Raw genomic sequence first — 19266 nt, 5'->3', positions numbered from 1 at the left:
ATGGAGATGGGCTACTCTTCGTCTTTCTCTCTCTGACCCGTCACAGAGAGACTCATGTGTCACTCCATCCATTCGGGCTCGGCTCGGGGGGGTCAGAGCCGCGTCCGGGTCCTTGGGGTGGGGGTGGGAGGTGTTATGTCTCACACCTTTTTTTTTTTTTTTTTTTTTTTTTTGAGCGGGGCATTTTTGCAACATTCAGACATATATATATTTTTTTAAATAGAATTTTGTTTTAGCATTCATTTCATGGTCGTCTGATGTCTTCACCTAGCTCATACAACACTGATACTGACCTGCATGTGTCCTTGTTTAAGGGTGTTCATGTGTAGCTTCATGTGTTTTAAGGTTCCTTTGTATGTTATATACAGTAGACGTGTAAGTACTTTACAAAAGGGGTTTGTGTTTCAGCCTGTTATCTAGTCATTTTGTTTGTTCTGTATAAAGACCTCCATACCCCTTGGAACGTGCAGAAGGTCCAAGTCTGCCTCTAAAGCAGGTGGACTAATTCACACACCCGAAATATTTATTCTCATGCGTTGGTGACGTGGCAGATTTGAGCTACACTCAGTCAGTACCACCGCTGATTTGAACACAGATTTACTGATGAATGCTGGTTCAATATAACGCGCATTTCCTCGCCTTAATTGGGCTTCCCAGGTAATTTAACAGCGCTGACCCTTCGGCATTTGTGGCTGTGTGTGTGTGTGTGAGAGAGAGAGAGAGTTTATGATGATGTTTATTTTAATCTAGGTTTTAGGTTTAGCTTATCATAACCACAAAGGTGAACTAAATCTGATTTGGGATCATCAACACGCACGGTCTTCGGCAGCATAAACAACAGCGAGAGTCCTAAAAACAGATATTTTGATTTGGTGTGTGTGTGTGACCTTAATGCACTTCACGGTGATGTGGTTTCATTCCTTGTCATCTGCTGCACCGTGCGCATCAACAGACATACAGATGACTGACTGACAGTGGGAATGTTTTTCACACAGTCTTGTTGAGACACTTGCAGAACCAAGGTTCTCGTATTGGGGTGGACGATATGGACCAAAAAATGTAAAGGTATTTCTGGATTTTAAGTGATGATAGATGATATATATTTTGGTATTTTCTATTAAGTGGGTTACTGTAAGTGTTCGATTGTTAGTGAAACCCACGTGTGAGATGTCATAAGTACTTTTAATTAAAATGCACTGATCAAAATAAAAAGCAAAGACAGGGTTTTATTCTGTGTTCGAAGCATGCTGCTGAGTGTGTAAGTGTAATAAAAAAAAAAACACAAATGCCAAAATCAAGATGGAGATCTCTAAGAATGATTTATCAGTTCCTCACAACAATCACTGATTGATTAAAATAGAATTAAATACAATAAAAATATAAACCAAGAGGTTTTGCTCTGGAGGACAAGCAGTTACTTGGCTGTATTTGTTGAGGTCCAGAATAAGGAAGCAAGCAAAACTTTTTCAACTTTCAAAACTTTTCTGTTGCTGGCACTGATGTAAAATCCTTACACGAGGTGGTAAATGATGAGTCAGTGAGCGCCATACACACGTGCAGTGTCAAAAAGTCGCTTTAGGCTCTTTATGTGAAACTAGTCTTTGTCACTACCATTTTCCACATACGTTCGTAGTATTGTTTATAGACGTTAACTAATTTTTGTTTTAGTTTGTAGATGCAGTATGGAGAGGTACGGCGACCCTCGCTAGTCAAATCAATTTAATGAGGACATCAAGGAGATCTCGGCATATTATCAAACCAAAACGTGGGAATAACATGTGTGTGCGCGCAAGTAAAGCAAAAGAAATTCCCAATACAGAGGTTAAAAATCCATTTTCTTCCTCAGCTTATAGCGGTGTGTGTGTGTGTGTGTGTGCGAGCGTGCGTGTGTGTACGTTTGCGCTCACACGAGTGTCATTAGCAATGTTTATTGCTAATTTACAGATAAAACAGTGTAGTGGGAGAGAGACGTTGATATATGACCGCTCTTTACAGAAGTGTAGTCCAGTGCGGGAGATGCATTGTGGGTAATGCAGTCCGGTGTGTGAACGCGAATGCGAGATGTGAGCTAGGATATAGAGCCTGAGTTTTGGTCTTCAGTACTTTTTCAGTTTGATTTAAGTGCAGGGTCCACCCGAAAGTTTGTACTATAGCCCGAAAATGCAGAAAGTAAAAGAATGGGCATCGACCAGTTTGTCCATCTCATCATTACACGAGCATGAATTAACGGGCTATTACAGTGTCGCGAGAAACATTAAAATAAAGCGGAGAAGTTTTAATAATTTTGAAGAGAACAACAGTCTTTCCGTTAATGTGTGTGTGTGTTTAATTCAAAGGAAAAAGTTTTACTGTGTAAGATGAGAAGGGGGAGACGGGAGGAGCTGAAAGCAAGACCACTTACTCTAGCCTCACGCACGCACACACACGCACGCACACACACACAGTGCCTGCGCGCACAAACAGAAACGCTTATCTGTCGGGATTCATTTTTTACTTTTTTGAAAGGTAAAGTGCAGGTTAATTTGTTTTATTTTTACTTTATATTTTTTATTATTTATTTTTTTGGGCTGGGGAACGAATAATTTAAGTAATGCAAAAAATGGCTAAAATTCTTTGGGTTTTAGAGGTTAAATATGTAATTTTTTTTGTCTTGACCACTCTGACTTGTCACAGGGTGAAGGAAGCTTAAAATGTGCGATCTTTTGAGTTAAAAGACTTTTCAGGGTGTAAAGGCTTCATGAGACAAAGTATAACACACTCTTTGTATAGCAGTTTTACGGCGCTAATTATACCATGCTGGAGAACATTTCGTATTGTGACTTTTGGAATTTGTGACTTTTGTGATCATTTCAAAACAAGGCAGCACAAATCATTAAACTCCAGGGTTACGACGAGGGAGAGCGGGGGCGGGGCTGTGCAGAGAGTGTGAGAGAGGAGGAAAAAAACCTTATCATCCTTGAAAGGTCTACCACCACGTTTTACTGTCATCTAACTGTACAGTTAAACATGTTGAGAAAATCAGGTTGAAGCGTCGCTTATCATCATCGTCTATTCACAGTGGAGGTTTTAGTTTAGGCTTGGAGTGACCCTTCTTTTATCTTTAACTAGAAGAAATGTGGAAACACATCCACTCTGGCAACCCGGTCTCTCTCTTCCATGCCTCTGAGTTGTGCTGCACCCGTGAGCATAGGGTTTTGTTTTTTTCTTCTCTTCCTAAAACCCCCTCAGTGCTGTGAAGTTTTTATGGGTTTCCTCAACGAACACACCGGCTGTGTCTACTCCAGTTGGATGCGAGCAGTGTTTTTTTTTCCTTACTGTGACACACACACGCACACGCGCGTGCACTCACCCTCTCAGAAGCACGAAATGAGATGCTGAGCCTGAGCGCTGCTTCTGCTCGGTCCCGTGCGAGAAGAGAAGATGGACTGCATTTGTATCGTTACCACTAAGGTAAGCTCCTCGGCCGCGTCCCAAACCGCATGCTACTCGGTAGTGCGTCTCTGTGGTTTGTTATTTTAGTGTGAGGTCTAGTGCAGGAGTGTCTGATCCAGGACCGGACTAGTAATCGCTTCGTCAGGCGTGCTCACATCTCATTAATTATCTTCACTTCTTTAAAGTGGCCTCGTTGCAATTTATTTGTAAAATCGTTGTGATTTATTAATTTTTTTAAATATATGTTACAGAGCTGTTCGTATCTTAAAGAGAGCTTAGTTATTCATGTTTGTGTTTCGGGATAGTGGATGTGTCTTTCCTGCGCCACTTTTTCTTTGGAGGTAAAAATAAACTGCCCTCAGTTAAGAGAAGAGTGTTAGAGGTGGAAATGAGGATGTGCTCACTAGAAACACAGGTACCGGGGCACAGTGTTTACAGGACAAACGCGGTCCAGTTTGCTGTTAGTCTTTTTTTTTTTTAAATAGATAAAAAAAGAAAGTATGACGTGACATTTTTAAAAATAAATCTTAAGTCTTAAGGTGTAAGAAGAATAAACCATCTTGCAGCGAGATGTTGGAGGAAAAGAAATAACTAGCTAACTGCTTCATGATGTTACCCTGCTGTTGGTCCAGGGTTGCCACAATCGTCTTAAATAAAAAATTTACACAACTGACAGAAAGACAGGCAGACAAAAAGATTGGTCAATCTCGCAGTATCCAGCTAATTTAATCGCTCCGTACAAAGGATTTGTTTCTGTTTACTGCCTCAGTTACCATAAAAAAAAGAGATTGAAACCTTGGTAAGGATAACCGGGACATTTAGCAACCCTAGTTTAGAGCAAATCTTAAAATATCCGACCCGGTCTTCAGAAAAGTACCTCATAATAAAGTGAGTCCTGCGAATTACAGTTACAGTATCACCCTGAATCACCATCATTAATCATCCAGCTGTGTGTTTGGATGACATCTGGATGCACATTTGTCCTTTGTACGTCTTTCCACGCTTCAGTGGACACGCCGCATGTCTGTCTTGACCTCCAGCACGAGGCCTTCGACCATGACTAGCTTCCTGCACTCAAAGCAGAGAGATGATGACTCCTGCAAAACTCGACATTAAGGTCAGTGTAGGCATTCAGGGCGGCGACCAGGTGGGTGTGAGTTCACATCCCAGAATTGTAAAAGAGCCGCTCTTGTGAGAGAACTGACTCTGCTGTGCTTGTCCTGAACTCTGTCTCTGTAAAATTCATTTGTTTTCATTCATGTTTATTCACTTGGTGTTAAATATAACCCTTTTTTTTTTTTTTACTTTTTACTTTGGGCGAGTGGCGGAGTACACCCTGTATATGATGCCAATCTATCACAGGACACATACAAACACTCACACACTCATTTTACTGGCAGTTTGGGAACATTCTTTAGCCTTTGGACTGCAGTAGGAAGCCAGAGCCCAAAGTTCATACTTGAACTTAAACATGTCTTGTGATTGACAAGGGGATGAAAGTAAGCCCCTCCCACCTCCCTCTCTCCCTCTCTCTCTCTCTCTCTCTCTCTCTCTCTTTCTCTTTCTTTCTATTTCTCAGCTCTCCTGTCTAACACAAACTTTTTTGGCTTTTTTGTTCAAACTCCTCCCCTATCTGTCTTCTTCCTCATACACAAGCTTAACGAGGCCCCTGATTTGCGGGTGTCGCTGTGATTGACAGTTTGTCATCTTTCCCACTCAGAGAAATACCCTCATCTCTTTGATGCCCAGCTTTAATCGTTTGTCTGTACGTTAGTTTTGATTACACTGATCACAGTCTGCACCCTCGATGGTACTGGACAAGCGACAGGGAGACGTTTCTGAGAGGACACACACACACACACACACACACACACACTCGGCTGGTGGATTCCAGCAGTGCGTTTGTGTTAATTCGTTTACGTGTTGCTGTTATTCGCCTGACAGAGAGAGAAAGAGAAGGGAGAGTTCTGTAGAGAGAGACGGAGGAATCACTTCATCTCCGAGTGTTTGATTTCACATTGCCTCAGATCTTACTGATGCTGATGTGGTGTGGTTTGTGTGTGTGTGTGTGTGTGTGTGTGTATATGAAGCTAATGTTACGCATGAAGCGGCAGGTTTAATCATCAACAGTTCAGTCCGAGCGCATCCCAACTCTGAGTGCAGAGGGGACTCGCACTTCAAGTGCTCTCTCTCTTTTTTCTCTCTCTTTCTCTCTCTCTCTCTCTCTCTCTGTGTGAGGTCTCCTGGTTGACACACTCCAGTTGTGATCAGTGTGATTTTGCTCTCGTCTCCTCTGGTGTATGTTTCTTTCAGGGCGAATCATGTTCGGTCTCACCTCGCATGAATCATCTCTCTCATATAAACATTTTTCTTCATGTTTCCTTCCTTTTCTTCCTTTGTCTCTCTAACATGACTCATCTTACTTCTCTCTTTCGCTCCCTCTCTGTCCCTCACTGTCTACATTTCTTTCTGTTTTTCTTTCTCTTGAGTCCAACCTTGCATGAAACATTACATCTCCCGTTTTCTTTCTTTTTTTCTTTCTCGTCTCTCCGTTCTTATCAGAATCCCAGAAAACTGTAAGCACTGATTAATTTTTCCAGCTGATGGCTGATTTTTTAACATTTTCCCCCTCAGCTTTTTTCTGTCGAGGATGTTTCTGTTCCATAGTCAGGAAGCACAGCTGGAGGTGGCAGAGCTGAAGATGCTGAGGTTTGCTTTGGGAGAGACAAGAATGGACAGGATTACAAATGAGTACATTAGAGGGACAGTGCAGGTAGGTCGGTTTGGGGATAAAGTCAGAGAGATTTAGATGGTTTGGACGTGTGCAGAGGAGAGATGAGGGGTGTATCGGGAGGAGAATGTTGGACATGGGCCTGCCAGGCAGGAGGAAGGCCCAAGAGAAGGTTTGTGGTGAGAAGTGATGAAAGGAAGATGGAGCTAGATTAAAGACAAACGGTAATGGGAGCAGCGAAAAGAAGGCGGGAGTGCTGTCATTTTACAAATGAACTGATGACCGGGCAGGCGAACGGGAAGCGCTGATAAGACACTCGCCCTCGTACATTCATCAAAACTGTTCGCTTTTACTTCATCAATAAATTATTCATGATTTATGCGACTGTCCACTATGAGAGAGAATTGTAATTAAAAAAAACAACAACACTACCTGCCTGATCAATTTCCTAAAACCATTTGTAAACCGTCACATCAAATTTGTGTAAAATACACTTTGGGGAATTTGAGCTGTGTATGTCTTTACACACACAAGCTCCATTTTAATACGGAGCTGGTTTCTGTATCATCTTCATTTGGTGAGATATGGCCAGAGCGGATTGGTTTACGAGGAAGGCCTCAGGGGCGAAAAAAAAGTAAAAACCCTATCTTTAGAATATTTAAAAAAGGGGAAACCTCAGACTCGTGTTGACTCCAGGATTTCTTTGCTATTCTTAAAAATAACGTCACCAGCAGCGTGGTTGTATAGTGAAAAAAAAATGCATGTTAGTTACCTCATGTATTTTGTCTGTATGTGTTGTGCGTTTGTATATTCTGTTGCCTGATGCTAAGGGTGTGTCTGTGGTTCAGAGAGAGCAGAGCTCTCATGTGGTTCAGATTCACACACTCGCTCACACACACACACACACACACACACACACACACACACACACACACACGTACAGCAGACTTTTAACATCTCGGATCCAGGGTTTAAATCCTGATCATCCAAAGAAACTAGGTTTAATATCCGATCCGTACGCGCCCTGAACACTGTTTAATGAGACGATGTTTAACGCGCTGCCTGATCGGGCCGGAGCAGCTCTTTGTTTATCAGGAGTCGCGCAGGCTCTCTGTATCTAGGGACTCGAAGGGATTGACGGCTCTCCTCGTAAACTGAGAGCTGCCATCTCCGCTGGGGGAACAGCGATACAGCTCCTGCCCTCTGATAGTCACACACACACACACACACACACACACACCGGTGTCAGGGGACCTCAACCTCTCAGATATTACACCCTGTCTAAATTAGAGTGTTTTCCATCATGCGGTTAGACAACAGATGCTGAAGGGGAGCGTTACGGTGGCTGAATTTTTTTTTTTCCTCTGATCTGAAAGGTCAGACTGGCTACGGACTGGTCGTCATTACTGGTCTTACTGTGTACCAGTTTGATTTGTGTGATGGAAAAAAGCACTAAAGTTACACCTTGGGGGTGGGAGATATCTGGGCCACGACTCTTTCCTTTCACAGAAGCACGTCTGTTTTAATATTGCTAGCAGACACTGTGTCAGGAGTTAGGAAGCATAAAAGACCACACCTTCATCTTCATTGACATGCGTATAAGCCACGCCTCCTTCATTGGCACTAGGACAATAAGACTGGTAAGCACAGAAGTTGTTTAAATTTACTGGCAGACATCTTGATCAGGGACTAGCAGGTACAGAGATCACACTGTCACTGGGACTGAAAAGCTCATAGGCCACGCCTCATTCTCTAGGTTTAAACAGCTCATAGGCCACGCCTCATTCTCTAGGTTTAAACAGCTCATAGGCCACGCTTTCTTTAGATTTGAAAAGCTTATAGGCTACGCCACCTTCTCTAGGTCCAAAAAGCTCATGGGCCACGCCTCCTTTTTGAACTGAAAAGTGCTTAGGCCACATTTCCTCTGTGATTGAAATGTGCAAAGCCAACCCCACCTTCTTTGTGACTGAAAAAAAAAAAAAAATTGGTATGCCTACTCATAGGCCACTCCCCCTTCTCTAAGACTGAAAAAGGCAAAAGCCACACCTACTTCTCTTGGACTGAAAAGCACATTGGTCAGACCACCTTCTCTGGGACTGAAACATCCATAGGCCACGCCTCCTTCTCTGGGACTGAAACATCCATAGACCACGCCTCCTTTTCTGGGATTGATAAGCCTCTTCCTGGACTGAAAATGTCATAGGCCACACCTCTTTCTCTGAGACTGAAAACACATAGGCCATGCCTCCTTCGGAGAATAAACAGCGCATAGTCCACACCTTCTCTAGAATTGAAAAGCTCATCGCCCACACCTCCTGTTTGACGGAAAAAGTTCATAGGCCACACCTCCTTCTGTGATTAAAGAGCACATCGGCCACGCCTCCTTTTTTGGGACATGCTGTAATTTGTGTTAAAAAGTGTTCTGAGTCCGTAGTCTGTGACTTGAACTTGAGCTGGACCGAAGGAAATTCTTGGGGGTTTTGAAGTGACACAACCGTCATCTGTGACACAACTGACTCTTTACACACTTCGTGTTGCCTCACAACAGTGTTAACAGTTAGCTAGCGTAAGGCTGATGTTTTTGATAGAAGAAAACGTCCCAAATGAGAAACTGAGACCCTGAACTAAGTATACGCCTCTCTAAGACATGTACGTGTCAAAAATCTTTCCCAAAATTGGAAAAACAAGAAAAATAATCAGTTCTGCTTCTTCATACAGTCATATAGACAACATGTCGTCAGGCTTAACTGTACTCAAAACATTGTTCTAACTCAACTACTAGTTTCGTCACGTCCCCATGCCTTTTTATTTAATTTTATTTTTTAATGCAGGGCGAAACCGTGCTACAAATAATATTTTAGGGGGGAGAAATCCAAAACAACACTGCTGAGATGTACATGGGTCACCTGCTGAACCTACTGTCCTCCTGCATGATATTGGTAATATTAGTAATATTTGATCTAAATGCTTTAAAATAATTGTATATTATTAATAATTAATGATGGTAATCATATCCATAAAAATAACATGATGGATGTTTCCAGTAAATAGTGAAGGTTGGGGTGTTTGTGTTCCGCTGCTTCCCTCTGCTGGTGTAATAAAGCATTACATGTTTAAACCTTTTTGCATCTGAATTTGTTTTAATTTTATGTAATATACTTGTTCTTATAATGTGTTTATTTGGTTCGTAATGTGTGTCCTGGTCATGTATTACGCCCATTTTATTATTATAATTTTTTCCACGTAATGAAGTTTGCATATTTGATTAGCATCTATATTCCAGACTTCATTCATATAATGTGCTTTTAAACACTTTATCCGGTTATAAACATTAATAAAATAAAACACAAAGAAGAGAAATAATAAAAATTTTGTAATACTAACTTAAAACACTGGATGGTGCTGTGTGCATCTCCATTTTTGCACATGCACTCGAGCGTGTGTGTGTGTGTGTTTTGGTGCGTTGGTGTTTTTGCCGTATCCATTAAATCCATTAAGAAATTCCCATCAGCTCCATGAAGAGGGAATTTAGTACCCCCTCATCTCAAAACCTGTTTGCAAACTTTATACAGGATCAGTCGGTCGGTAATTTGCAAACATCGTGACAACCCTACTCTTCTTGCCCATCCTGCTGTATGCTTCCTCTCGTCAGAGGTGCGGATGCTGTACTAATGTGGCTTCCTGCCGAGGGCTTTCCCACCGTCACTGCCAGGGAATCTTGGTGGGGGGAGGGGCTTACGGTAGCCGCCATCATCCCTCAGCAAAAACGAGAAGAAACAGTTAGTAGGACTAAAGACGGTCATCGAGCAGCTGTTCATTTCTCCACTTGTGACTCAGAATTATACAAATAGTCAGCCGATAGAATGGTAGTTAAATAAGGTCTGCGTCAAGGCAACCGGACCTCGATGCTCAATAATTAATCAGGCCGGTGCGTGACACATCTCTGAGTCACATGGGCAAAAAAAAGGCAGAACAGGGTAACTGGTTAAAAAGTGCATCTGGCTCAGAGAACAGTGTAATCCTCTGACCTCATTCTTTAATACTAAGCTTAAAACGTTTAAAGCGATGGCTGACACGATGTCGACTCCTGCGTCTGTGGTGCTTTAGATTAAAATGAGATTCATGGCTTTTAAATAAGCAATAATAACGGAATTGGTTTGTGTGTGTGTGTCATTCCTTATGACGGGATCCAATCAGTGATCTGATGCATGAAGGAACATTTAAGGCAGTCACAGGGTCAAAACAATACAGCTCTGGAAACTAAAATAAGAGACCATTGTTTGTTTGTTTTCGTTTCTTACATGTTAATGTATTAGTCAGATGAACAGTTTTGTTAAATTTTTTTGTGAACTACTGACACTATTTCGCCCAAATTTAAAATATAACTGTATATTTTAAGGAAATTACATCATCACAACACATCAAAATACCCGAGATAGTGCAGTATTTTCAGAGCTTTAATAACTCGAATAAAACAAAATGCATATAAATTGTAAACAAATTGTGTTGATGCTTTGTCTACAAAACATTAAAAAAATCATTAATTGGTGGAATAATAACTTGGTTAAATTAGTTTTGGCATGCTCTCCACCAGTTTTTACATTACTGTTGGGTAACTTTATATCACTCAAGCTACCAGCTCGGTTAGTGACCCTCCATCTCCCTCTTGATTCCATTCCAGAAGTTTTCTAGGGTAAATTAAAGTGGTCTCTTTTATATTTTTTCCCCAGAGCTGTATAGTTTAGGCTGGTTTTAATGGAAAAAATACACACGATGCAAAGAATGAGATCGGCACAGAGGTGACCTTTAGGGTCTTGGAACCGATCACACAAGGTCACGTCAGTTATACTGGAAAATCATCTCTTCTTTACAGAGACATCAGAACGCCGTACAGCTCTTCATCATGTCATTTCTCATAATCAGGTGCAAGCAATTAGTGTTCTAGGAAGAGTTCCGAGAGAGAGCGTGTTGGAGCGTCAACTCTGTTCTGCCAGATTTGTCTTTACGGCTATTTCTGTCTATTGTCAATTTGTGTAGGAAGAGTTGCGTCAAAAGGTCACCGGAAAACTGACCAATCGCCATCACAAATCCTTTTTCTCTTCCCTAATTGGCTTCCCGGGGTTCACTCCACCCTTTGTTTTATTTAAACATGTATATCGAAGTCAGTTTGTTATCCCGCCACCCGACACCCTGAACGTCTCTGAGGACATTTTCTTTCACTTCTTTTCTCTCACTCTCTTATCTTGGAGATCAGACTTGGTGGTATCCGTGATGGTATCCGTGTGATGATGACAAACCCCACGCGCTGCCACAGCTTGATGCTCCTCCCCCACTCCCCTCTTTTCCGCCTCTCTTCCCTCCGTGCTCACAGCTCCCGCACTCGGTATCTCTCCTGGGGAAAAGAGCCAGCTGCCTCGCTTCTCTGAGAGCCGCCGGACCTCACTCGCACACGCGGCGAGCACAGCATGGCTCCCGCGGGGCCGTAACATAAACACATCCGCTCTGACTGACAGCTGTGAGGAAGAAAAGAGGAAAGGCACGAGACCGAGAGCTGGAGCTGAAATCGACCACACCGGACACTCTTAAGACCGTAAAACGCCAGAGAACAACAAGAAGAAGAAAAAGAAGAAGAAGCTCTCAGACGGAGAGAATCGAGGAGAGAAACCGCCTGCTGGATGAAGGAGGCAGTCTGGCTGTCCTTTCCCTGGCGTGATGGAGTGATGCGAGGAATGAGGGTGGATGGTGAGAGCGGGGAGCACCAGCAGCAGCGGAGGTGGAGGAGGAGGAGGTGCAGGGGCAGGTGGTGGAGGAGGAGGTCGGAGGGGAAGGAGCAGGCAGCGGTCGAGGCTCAGACGCGTCTCCGCCTCCTCGCTGGCCGAAAATGTCAATGAGAAAATGTCTCCCGGCGTCAAGAAGCTGGACTGCTTCTCGCCCATGCTGTGCCACTGTAAAGTGGCCTGCACCAACAGCACCATCTCACTCATGTTCGGCTGTAAGGTGGGTGCGCGCCAGAAACCCCACAGCGCTTACTTTGTCCGCTTTGTTTGCTTACCTGTTTCTGAGCAAGGTGACAGACGGGCTCAGTGTCTCTAGCCTGGGGAGCAGTAATCCGAGTGCCAACAACGCCAGACCGCTAAGAGGGAAAGCGTTCAGCGCTCGCCTCGCCGTTTTATTCAAGTGACTAATTTGACACTTGGCCGAGTCTGCGCAACAAAACAGACGCGTACTTTCACATAAAGCGATTAAAAACACCAAAAGGTTGCATGTTTATCGCCACGAAATTGACAACATTAACACATGTTAACGCTACCACATCAGATTCAAGGGCCGGTAAAGATAATTAAGAGGTTGGGTTTGAATCATGGGAATGAGGCTCGGTACAGTTCATGTATAAACGTCTAAAAATCGAAAATTCTAATTTCTGGATTGTTTCTGTTCATGGTAATGTTAAGGATGCATCATTTGTGAGCCAGTCGACATCAAGCTTCAAGGAAAAAAGCAAAACCAGTTGATTAAACAGTAAACTCTGTAACAGGATTCGTGGTGTAATGGATTTAAATAATGAGAGAGGCATTGTGTGTGTGATAATTTTCTAGATTCGAAACCGCATTAAATACGGTGAACTTAACACATCTTAGCTCCGCCTAATTGTGCAGGATAATAAAAAACGAAAGGGTATTTCACCTTAAAGTCTGGATTATTTTGTTATTCCCTGAGGCCTGTACTGAAACACAGAATTATTAAATGTTTCAGGCGCTTGTTGTTACTGAAACAAAACTAGCTGCTGAATGATGGCGGCGCTAAGGTGACAGGATAATTAAATTTCTCGCATGATATTCAAATAAACGCTTTTAAAACAATAGACTGGTTGTTTACCGCTGTGATCGCGTAGCTAGATGGGAGCTGCATCTCGCTGGCACCACCTTCCATTGGCAGAGTGTATCGCACCACATATCGCTAGTCCGCGGAATACTCAAAGTATCGCCCCTAATGAATATGTATCGCTTTAAAGGCAAACTTTCTGAACATCACAATAAATGCTTATTAATAAGGATATACTGAACGATTATTGTTTTTGCACCATTGTAACGGCAAAACGATTGCAAGTCGGACAATCGTGAGTCGGATAAGTTGCGATACAGTGTTGGTCAGTCATGTGCTAATTGTTAATATGATAACACGGTAGAGGACTGTTCTGTATGGACTGACTGACTGTTTATTATAAAATTTATTACAAAAAGATGATTGAAAGATGAAATAAGAACGATCTAACCAAAACCAGCTGCTTATATATTCTGACCTTTTTACTCCAGTGTTCTATAGGGCAACATGGCTGCATTTTAATCCCATCTCTTCTTCCTCTCTTACAATAATCTCCTATGACTTTTGTACTACCTTTTGTGCTCATCACTCTCGCCTTCATTCAGATCTTCCAGCGTTCATGTAGTCTAGTTTACCAAGATTTATCATCAGGTGCTGCACCTACACTATATAGGCAGATAATGTGTGCCACAGCATTGGAAGCCCACAGTTGTATAGAATGTCTGAAGTTTCCCCTTCAGAGGAACTACGAGGCCCAAACCAGCATGACGACGCCCTTGTGAGATCCATGAAGACATGATGTGTTAAGGTTGGAGTAGAAGAACTTGTGAGGCGGACTCAACATTTGGGAGGAACTGGAACCGGTGCCTCCTCGACATCCCAACATTAGCACCTGGGCTTAATAATGCTCTTGGGGCTAAATGAACACAAATCCACCACAGGTACGCTCTGAAATCTAGTGGAAGGCCTATCTAGAACAGGTGAGCACATTTCAAGTGGGATGGTCAGGGGTGCACAAACTTGCCAGTTGTGCCAGTTGAAGATTGTGAGCATACAGCCTAATTACTGACTGGACCACATGTTTTTGGCATGGTGTTGCAGCTTTCGCTGTCCATCTGCGCCGCGTTCACCGTGACATTATCCTCTTGATTTTTGGAACGGACTAGATGGATTAGCGGACTGACCTTTTGCTGGTGTTCACCATTATTCACGCCGTGCACAGATTTTATGAATAATTTCAACAGCCAAACTGTATTCCAGACTGAAAAATATATATATTAGAATTTATTAAAAATACTATTTAGCATTTGTGTTGTTTTATAGACATTTCCATGAGCAATTGTAAAAACGTTGATTATTTTTGTCACGTCACTTCTCTTATAGAGTTGCCAGATTTTAATCGGTTTATTGCCGTTGACCTATTTTCTTTTCATTATTTATTTATTTTTCTTTCTGAAATGTTTATTTTTTTTTCAGCTATGGAGATTAATGATTACTGAGCCACACATTGTTTATAGTATCCGCTAAAAAGTATTTTTATAAATGACATCTGCGTCTAACCCACTGCCCTCAATCGTGAATAAACTGTTACTCCACAGTAGGACGTTTAATAACTTCCTTGACTTCTTTTCATATAAGGGTCAGTTCAGTCTGTTCATCGTGAAAGCGCTGCCAATGCATTTAAATAAAATACAAGACTTTAAATCGAACTCGTGTGTTAATTCACCTCATAATCCCGCTCCATAAAGACGAGCGCTTTTCTCTAACCTCTGCTGTACTCGATAGCTTTTTATATCCGAAGGTTATAAAGCCCTTTTTTCCTAAATGCGCATGGGATCGTTCCTACTTGCAAAATGTAAGTGAAGTACTCTAGTTTTTTTTTATTTTTTATTTTTTTGGGGGCGTCCTGCCCTGTTTAAGACTGATGGCAGAGTCTTTTCGTGTGATGCAGAGACACTTTCTGGGTGAATCTTTATGTTTCTGGCTTGTCCATGCATCCTCCGGAGAATCTAAAGAATATAGGGTCATGTTTCTGTAAAAGCATGATTAAAATCACCTGATTGAGGCAGTTTTAAACAAATACGACCTCAGATAAACAACAACATATAACTTCGACAAAAAGAAAAAAAAAATAGGACATACTAAAGGTATGCGAATCATCAGCCTTTAATTAATTGATCATCAGCAGGTTTAAAAACCAGTTTTTGTTGCACATTAATCTGTAAAGGGTTATAAAACTATTTCCAAACAGTTTAGATTTTTAAAAGATTATTTCTAATTAAAGATTATTCACAAGAGAAAAGCAACAGTTGATAATCGTTCCATGAGTGGAGACCTCAACCCATCCACCCCAAGATCAAACTGTGCAATAACCAAAGACAAAAAAAAACAAGAGCTACATCCCAGACCATACACAATTAGAAGACGACTGAACGAGTACGGTTTGTTTAAAAGGGTTTCCAGGGGAAAAATCTTTCATCTGAAAAGGACAGGGAAGCACTATTGAGATTCACAAACCTACAACAAGGCTTCTGGAACAAAGTCCTACATAGAGATGAGTCCGAAGTGAAGATGTTTGGCCTTAATGCCCATCATGGGTGTTGGGCCCAGGAAACCCAAACAGCACTTCAGCAGAAACGCCTCATTCCCACTGTCAAGCATGGTGGTGAAGGTGTGATGATTTGATGATGTTTTGTTTTGGAGCCACAGGTTCTGGGCACCTTGTAGCCATCAAGTCAACCATGATCTGTACAACAACTAAACCTTGGTCGAAATTGGGATTTGCAACAGGACGATAATGAGAATCACAACAATTCTGATTTTGTAATGGCCGAGTCAAAATTCCAGATCTCAATCCAATTGAAACTCTGTGGACCAAAACAATGTGAGAGATGAATGAAGTCATACAGGGAACAATTACTTCAAGTTATGGCTGATAAAGGTGGATGTACAGGCTTTTGAATCGGGGGGTGCTTAGTATTGCCTGCACGTTTTTTTAAATATGTAATGGGGGTTAAATAAGTAATGGCATGGTGGGGGAAAAATATGCTTTTAGGTGCAGCAAATATTAAATAACAGATAAGATGTAATTATTTCCTTTTGATGTATTAAACGACCCCTTCAACAGAGTAGACCTAGCACATAACATCAAACTCAAAATGGCTGCTTACACCATCAACAGTAAACAAATCCTTCCTTCTTTATATTAGTGTTGGCTTTAAATTCATTAATGTACAGATACATTCACATTTAGGCTTTTGACAGGCGCCCTTATCCACAGCGACTTACATTTTTATTTCATTATACATCTGAGCAGTTGAGGGTTAAGGGCCTTGCTCAAGGGCCCAACAGGGACAACTTACTGGTCGTGGGATTTGAACCTGGGACCTTACGAACCATAGTTCAAAGCCTTAATCACCGAGCTACCCCTGAATGTACACTTGCCAAAAGTATTTCTGAATATTGTTTGCCACTTTGAGGAAGTAAATAAACAACACTCGTCACGGTTAGCTAGTGAGATCGCTGCTGAAACGTGACAAACAGGCCGTAAAATAAAAATATCGTTCTGAGTTTGAACTGCGGAGTCCTTTAAAATTGTATTACGGGAGGTAAAGTTTAGTGCACCAGTTGCTCGTGTTGTTTAACCTTTAAAAGGTAAGCAGGGAGGAACAGACTCAGATGATCATACATGTGTTTAGCTTTAAAGAAGACGTCTCATGGCTCATATCTCGTTCTGTCTTTTCGAGGGAAAAAAAACAAAACGCCGGTCTGCTATTTACCAGTGACAGGAAACAGAGATAGGCTCTAATTACCAAAATGATTGAATTGTGAGTGTTTTTCTGATTAAACCGTGGGTAATGTGTCCCCATGACAGTGATGTACGAGGGATTCTGTGCAGCGCCTCAGCTTGCTCCTCCGCTAAATACTAATTTCTCCGTCGATCGTCCTTTCTCTCGGGATATGCCGGCTGCGTGCACAGGACCTATTTTTAGCTGCTTCGCAAGGCATGAGTTGGATACGGATTTCGTTTCCCCTGCTCTCCCTCCTTTTTGTCACGGTGTTGCAATAATTAAACAATAGCGCGACAGAGCAGAGTAAGCCTCTGTATAGGCATGAGCTCACAGGGGTAACACGGTCACGCTAGCTGAAGAGCTGCAGCTCACGCTTCAACAGCCTCTTCTTTAGACTAATGAGCCGAGATCTACACTGCTCGTGATTCCGTCGTAGGTTAAACCAGAATAGAAGAAGAGCAGCTTAATCTCAGAGTCAAAGATATATAAATGGGGTTAAAGTCTTTCTGATTTTTGATGCAGATATGACCGCGGCGCTGCACGTCTTTAGCTGCATGCTACAACTAAAACCATATTACTACAACTCATTATTTGTAATGTATAATAAAAAAAAAAGAAAGAAATCTATAGATGTAATAAAACTTTGAAGTTGGTGTTTTTGTACATTGGGCTATATTTGCGAAAAAACAATTTAGGGGGGCGTACAATGAGTAATAGAACATAAATCAAATAGCTTTTTGAATTTTTTGTCTGACTGTTTGTGCACGCATCATGTAAAATCTACTTAACGAATGTGCATGTGGTTTTAACAGGTTTATTTGTCCGAGCTTGAGGTAACATATACGCTTTGATTCGTCACAATTGGCCCATGGGAAGATAAGATATGCTACTTTGAAATTAAAATGGAAAAACACTCTTATGAAAAAAAAATCATTAGTTCATCTTAAAATTCAACAGATGGCGCTGTACTTTTTTTTTTAAATACTCGCTTATAAGTGGGTGATTAAAATCCACTTCATAAACACAATCTCGCACCTTCATTCCGCGTGCTTCCTGGTAACACGTACATTTTTTTAGTTCATTCCGAAATTCATCAGAGGGCGCTGTATATCTTATTTATTTATTTATTCAATTATTATTATGATTTTTACTTCTGAGTAAAAATACTTATGAGTGTGCAATTAAATTCCACACAAATGAAGACGTAAGCACAGCTAGTTTTGAATAATAAAAGAAGTGTATATATGGACAGGTCAGTGTTGGTACGAGGGCAGGACACTGATTAATTGAATCAGTGTATGTGGAAACGGTGGATTGTGGTGATAAAACAAAACCTAAACTTAAAGGGAAAATGTGTGTTTTGTGATTGTTACTGATTAATGATCGATTGTTAACGTGTTTGACTGCAGGTTAAGGAAAATGTAATGAGAATTGCAGCGCTGATTCTAAGCATGTGGGACATTTAAACTGGTTTGTCACAAGGTTTATGGCTTAAATCTTTAAATACTGAATTACGGTTAAATGTCAGGTTCTGAGGTGTCTAAACCTTTTATTTGCTGTTAACATACTAAATGTTAAAAATCCATTGTGTTATGTGTTTGCTCTTTTTCCGGTCTGGAGGTCGGTCAGTCAGCGTACGTCATCAGGAGGCACTGTGTTTCTCTAACACTCTCTAGTTTTGAGCTCTTATGTTGGCAGATTATTCTCCGTGGGTCATTTGGACGTGTGGGCAGAGAGCTTTTTACTGAATCATTTCCAGCTCCTAATGGCGTAGGAGCAGGTGGTGTGTCATTATTTTAATTCGGTTTTAACTCTCTCACTAAGCTTCCATTTTTTTGGCTCAAATAATAAAGTTGAATGAATTCCCTTTAAAGGATTCGTCCGACTAATCGGGTCGTTTCAGATATGACCGCCGAGCTACGGGATGCGTTTCCGTAAATCCACAGCGGGCCGTGATTCAGTGCTGAGTGGTTGTGGTTGCCTGGAGATCCTCCTCCTCTCCCTCCTCTTCTTCTTCACGTGCTTATCAAAGCAAGACGTTCTACCTTTTCTGTCATAATCCTGTGTTTGTAAAGTGTTTCATTGAATGACCTTAAGTTCCTATAGATCGTAGGTTATAGATAGATTTTTCTTCTTGGATAAAAAAATAAACAAACGTAATTGTATTGACAGGATGTTTATTTATTTATTTTTTACATCAGACAGGATGTCATTTCCGATCTAGATTTGAACCGTGTAGGAAAATGTAAATAAGCTTTAGGTAGCACGACGTCAATCTGTGGAGAAAACCGGTCGGAAGGCCGGGAATCCTGTTGCCACGGCAACCTCAACCATCCCCTGGCTGTTGCACAGCTATACACACACTCACCGGTGTCGGATTATACCACTGTATTAGGGGGGAAAGCAATGAGGAGGGGGTGATTTTTATCATCGCCAGAGCTCTACTGAGAAAGGAAAGGACGGGGGTTTGGAATGACACTTTTTAACTCG

At 41.7% G+C, this 19266-nt stretch overlaps 1 protein-coding gene across 17 annotated transcripts in view; it reads left to right on the top strand.

Annotated features, from left to right (window-relative positions):
* Nucleotides 1-19266, top strand: part of dlg1b (discs large MAGUK scaffold protein 1b) — an 86039-nt gene that overhangs the window by 22671 nt on the left and 44102 nt on the right. For 2 of the 17 annotated variants that reach the window (XM_053486121.1, XM_053486115.1), the window contains exon 1: nucleotides 11587-12160. The exons of 13 other annotated variants lie outside the window; for them this stretch is intronic. In XM_053486121.1, coding sequence (XP_053342096.1) covers nucleotides 11903-12160 — 258 coding nt within the window. In that variant the 5' untranslated portion in view covers nucleotides 11587-11902. Of the gene's footprint in view, nucleotides 1-11585; nucleotides 12161-19266 lie in introns of those variants that run through there. 2 more of the 17 variants (XM_053486116.1, XM_053486130.1) reach the window with 2 other exon arrangements.

The sequence above is a fragment of the Clarias gariepinus genome, chromosome 25, assembly GCF_024256425.1.
Source record: "Clarias gariepinus isolate MV-2021 ecotype Netherlands chromosome 25, CGAR_prim_01v2, whole genome shotgun sequence".
Classification (NCBI taxonomy): domain Eukaryota; kingdom Metazoa; phylum Chordata; class Actinopteri; order Siluriformes; family Clariidae; genus Clarias; species Clarias gariepinus.
This window is presented reverse-complemented; position numbering and strand designations above follow the sequence as displayed.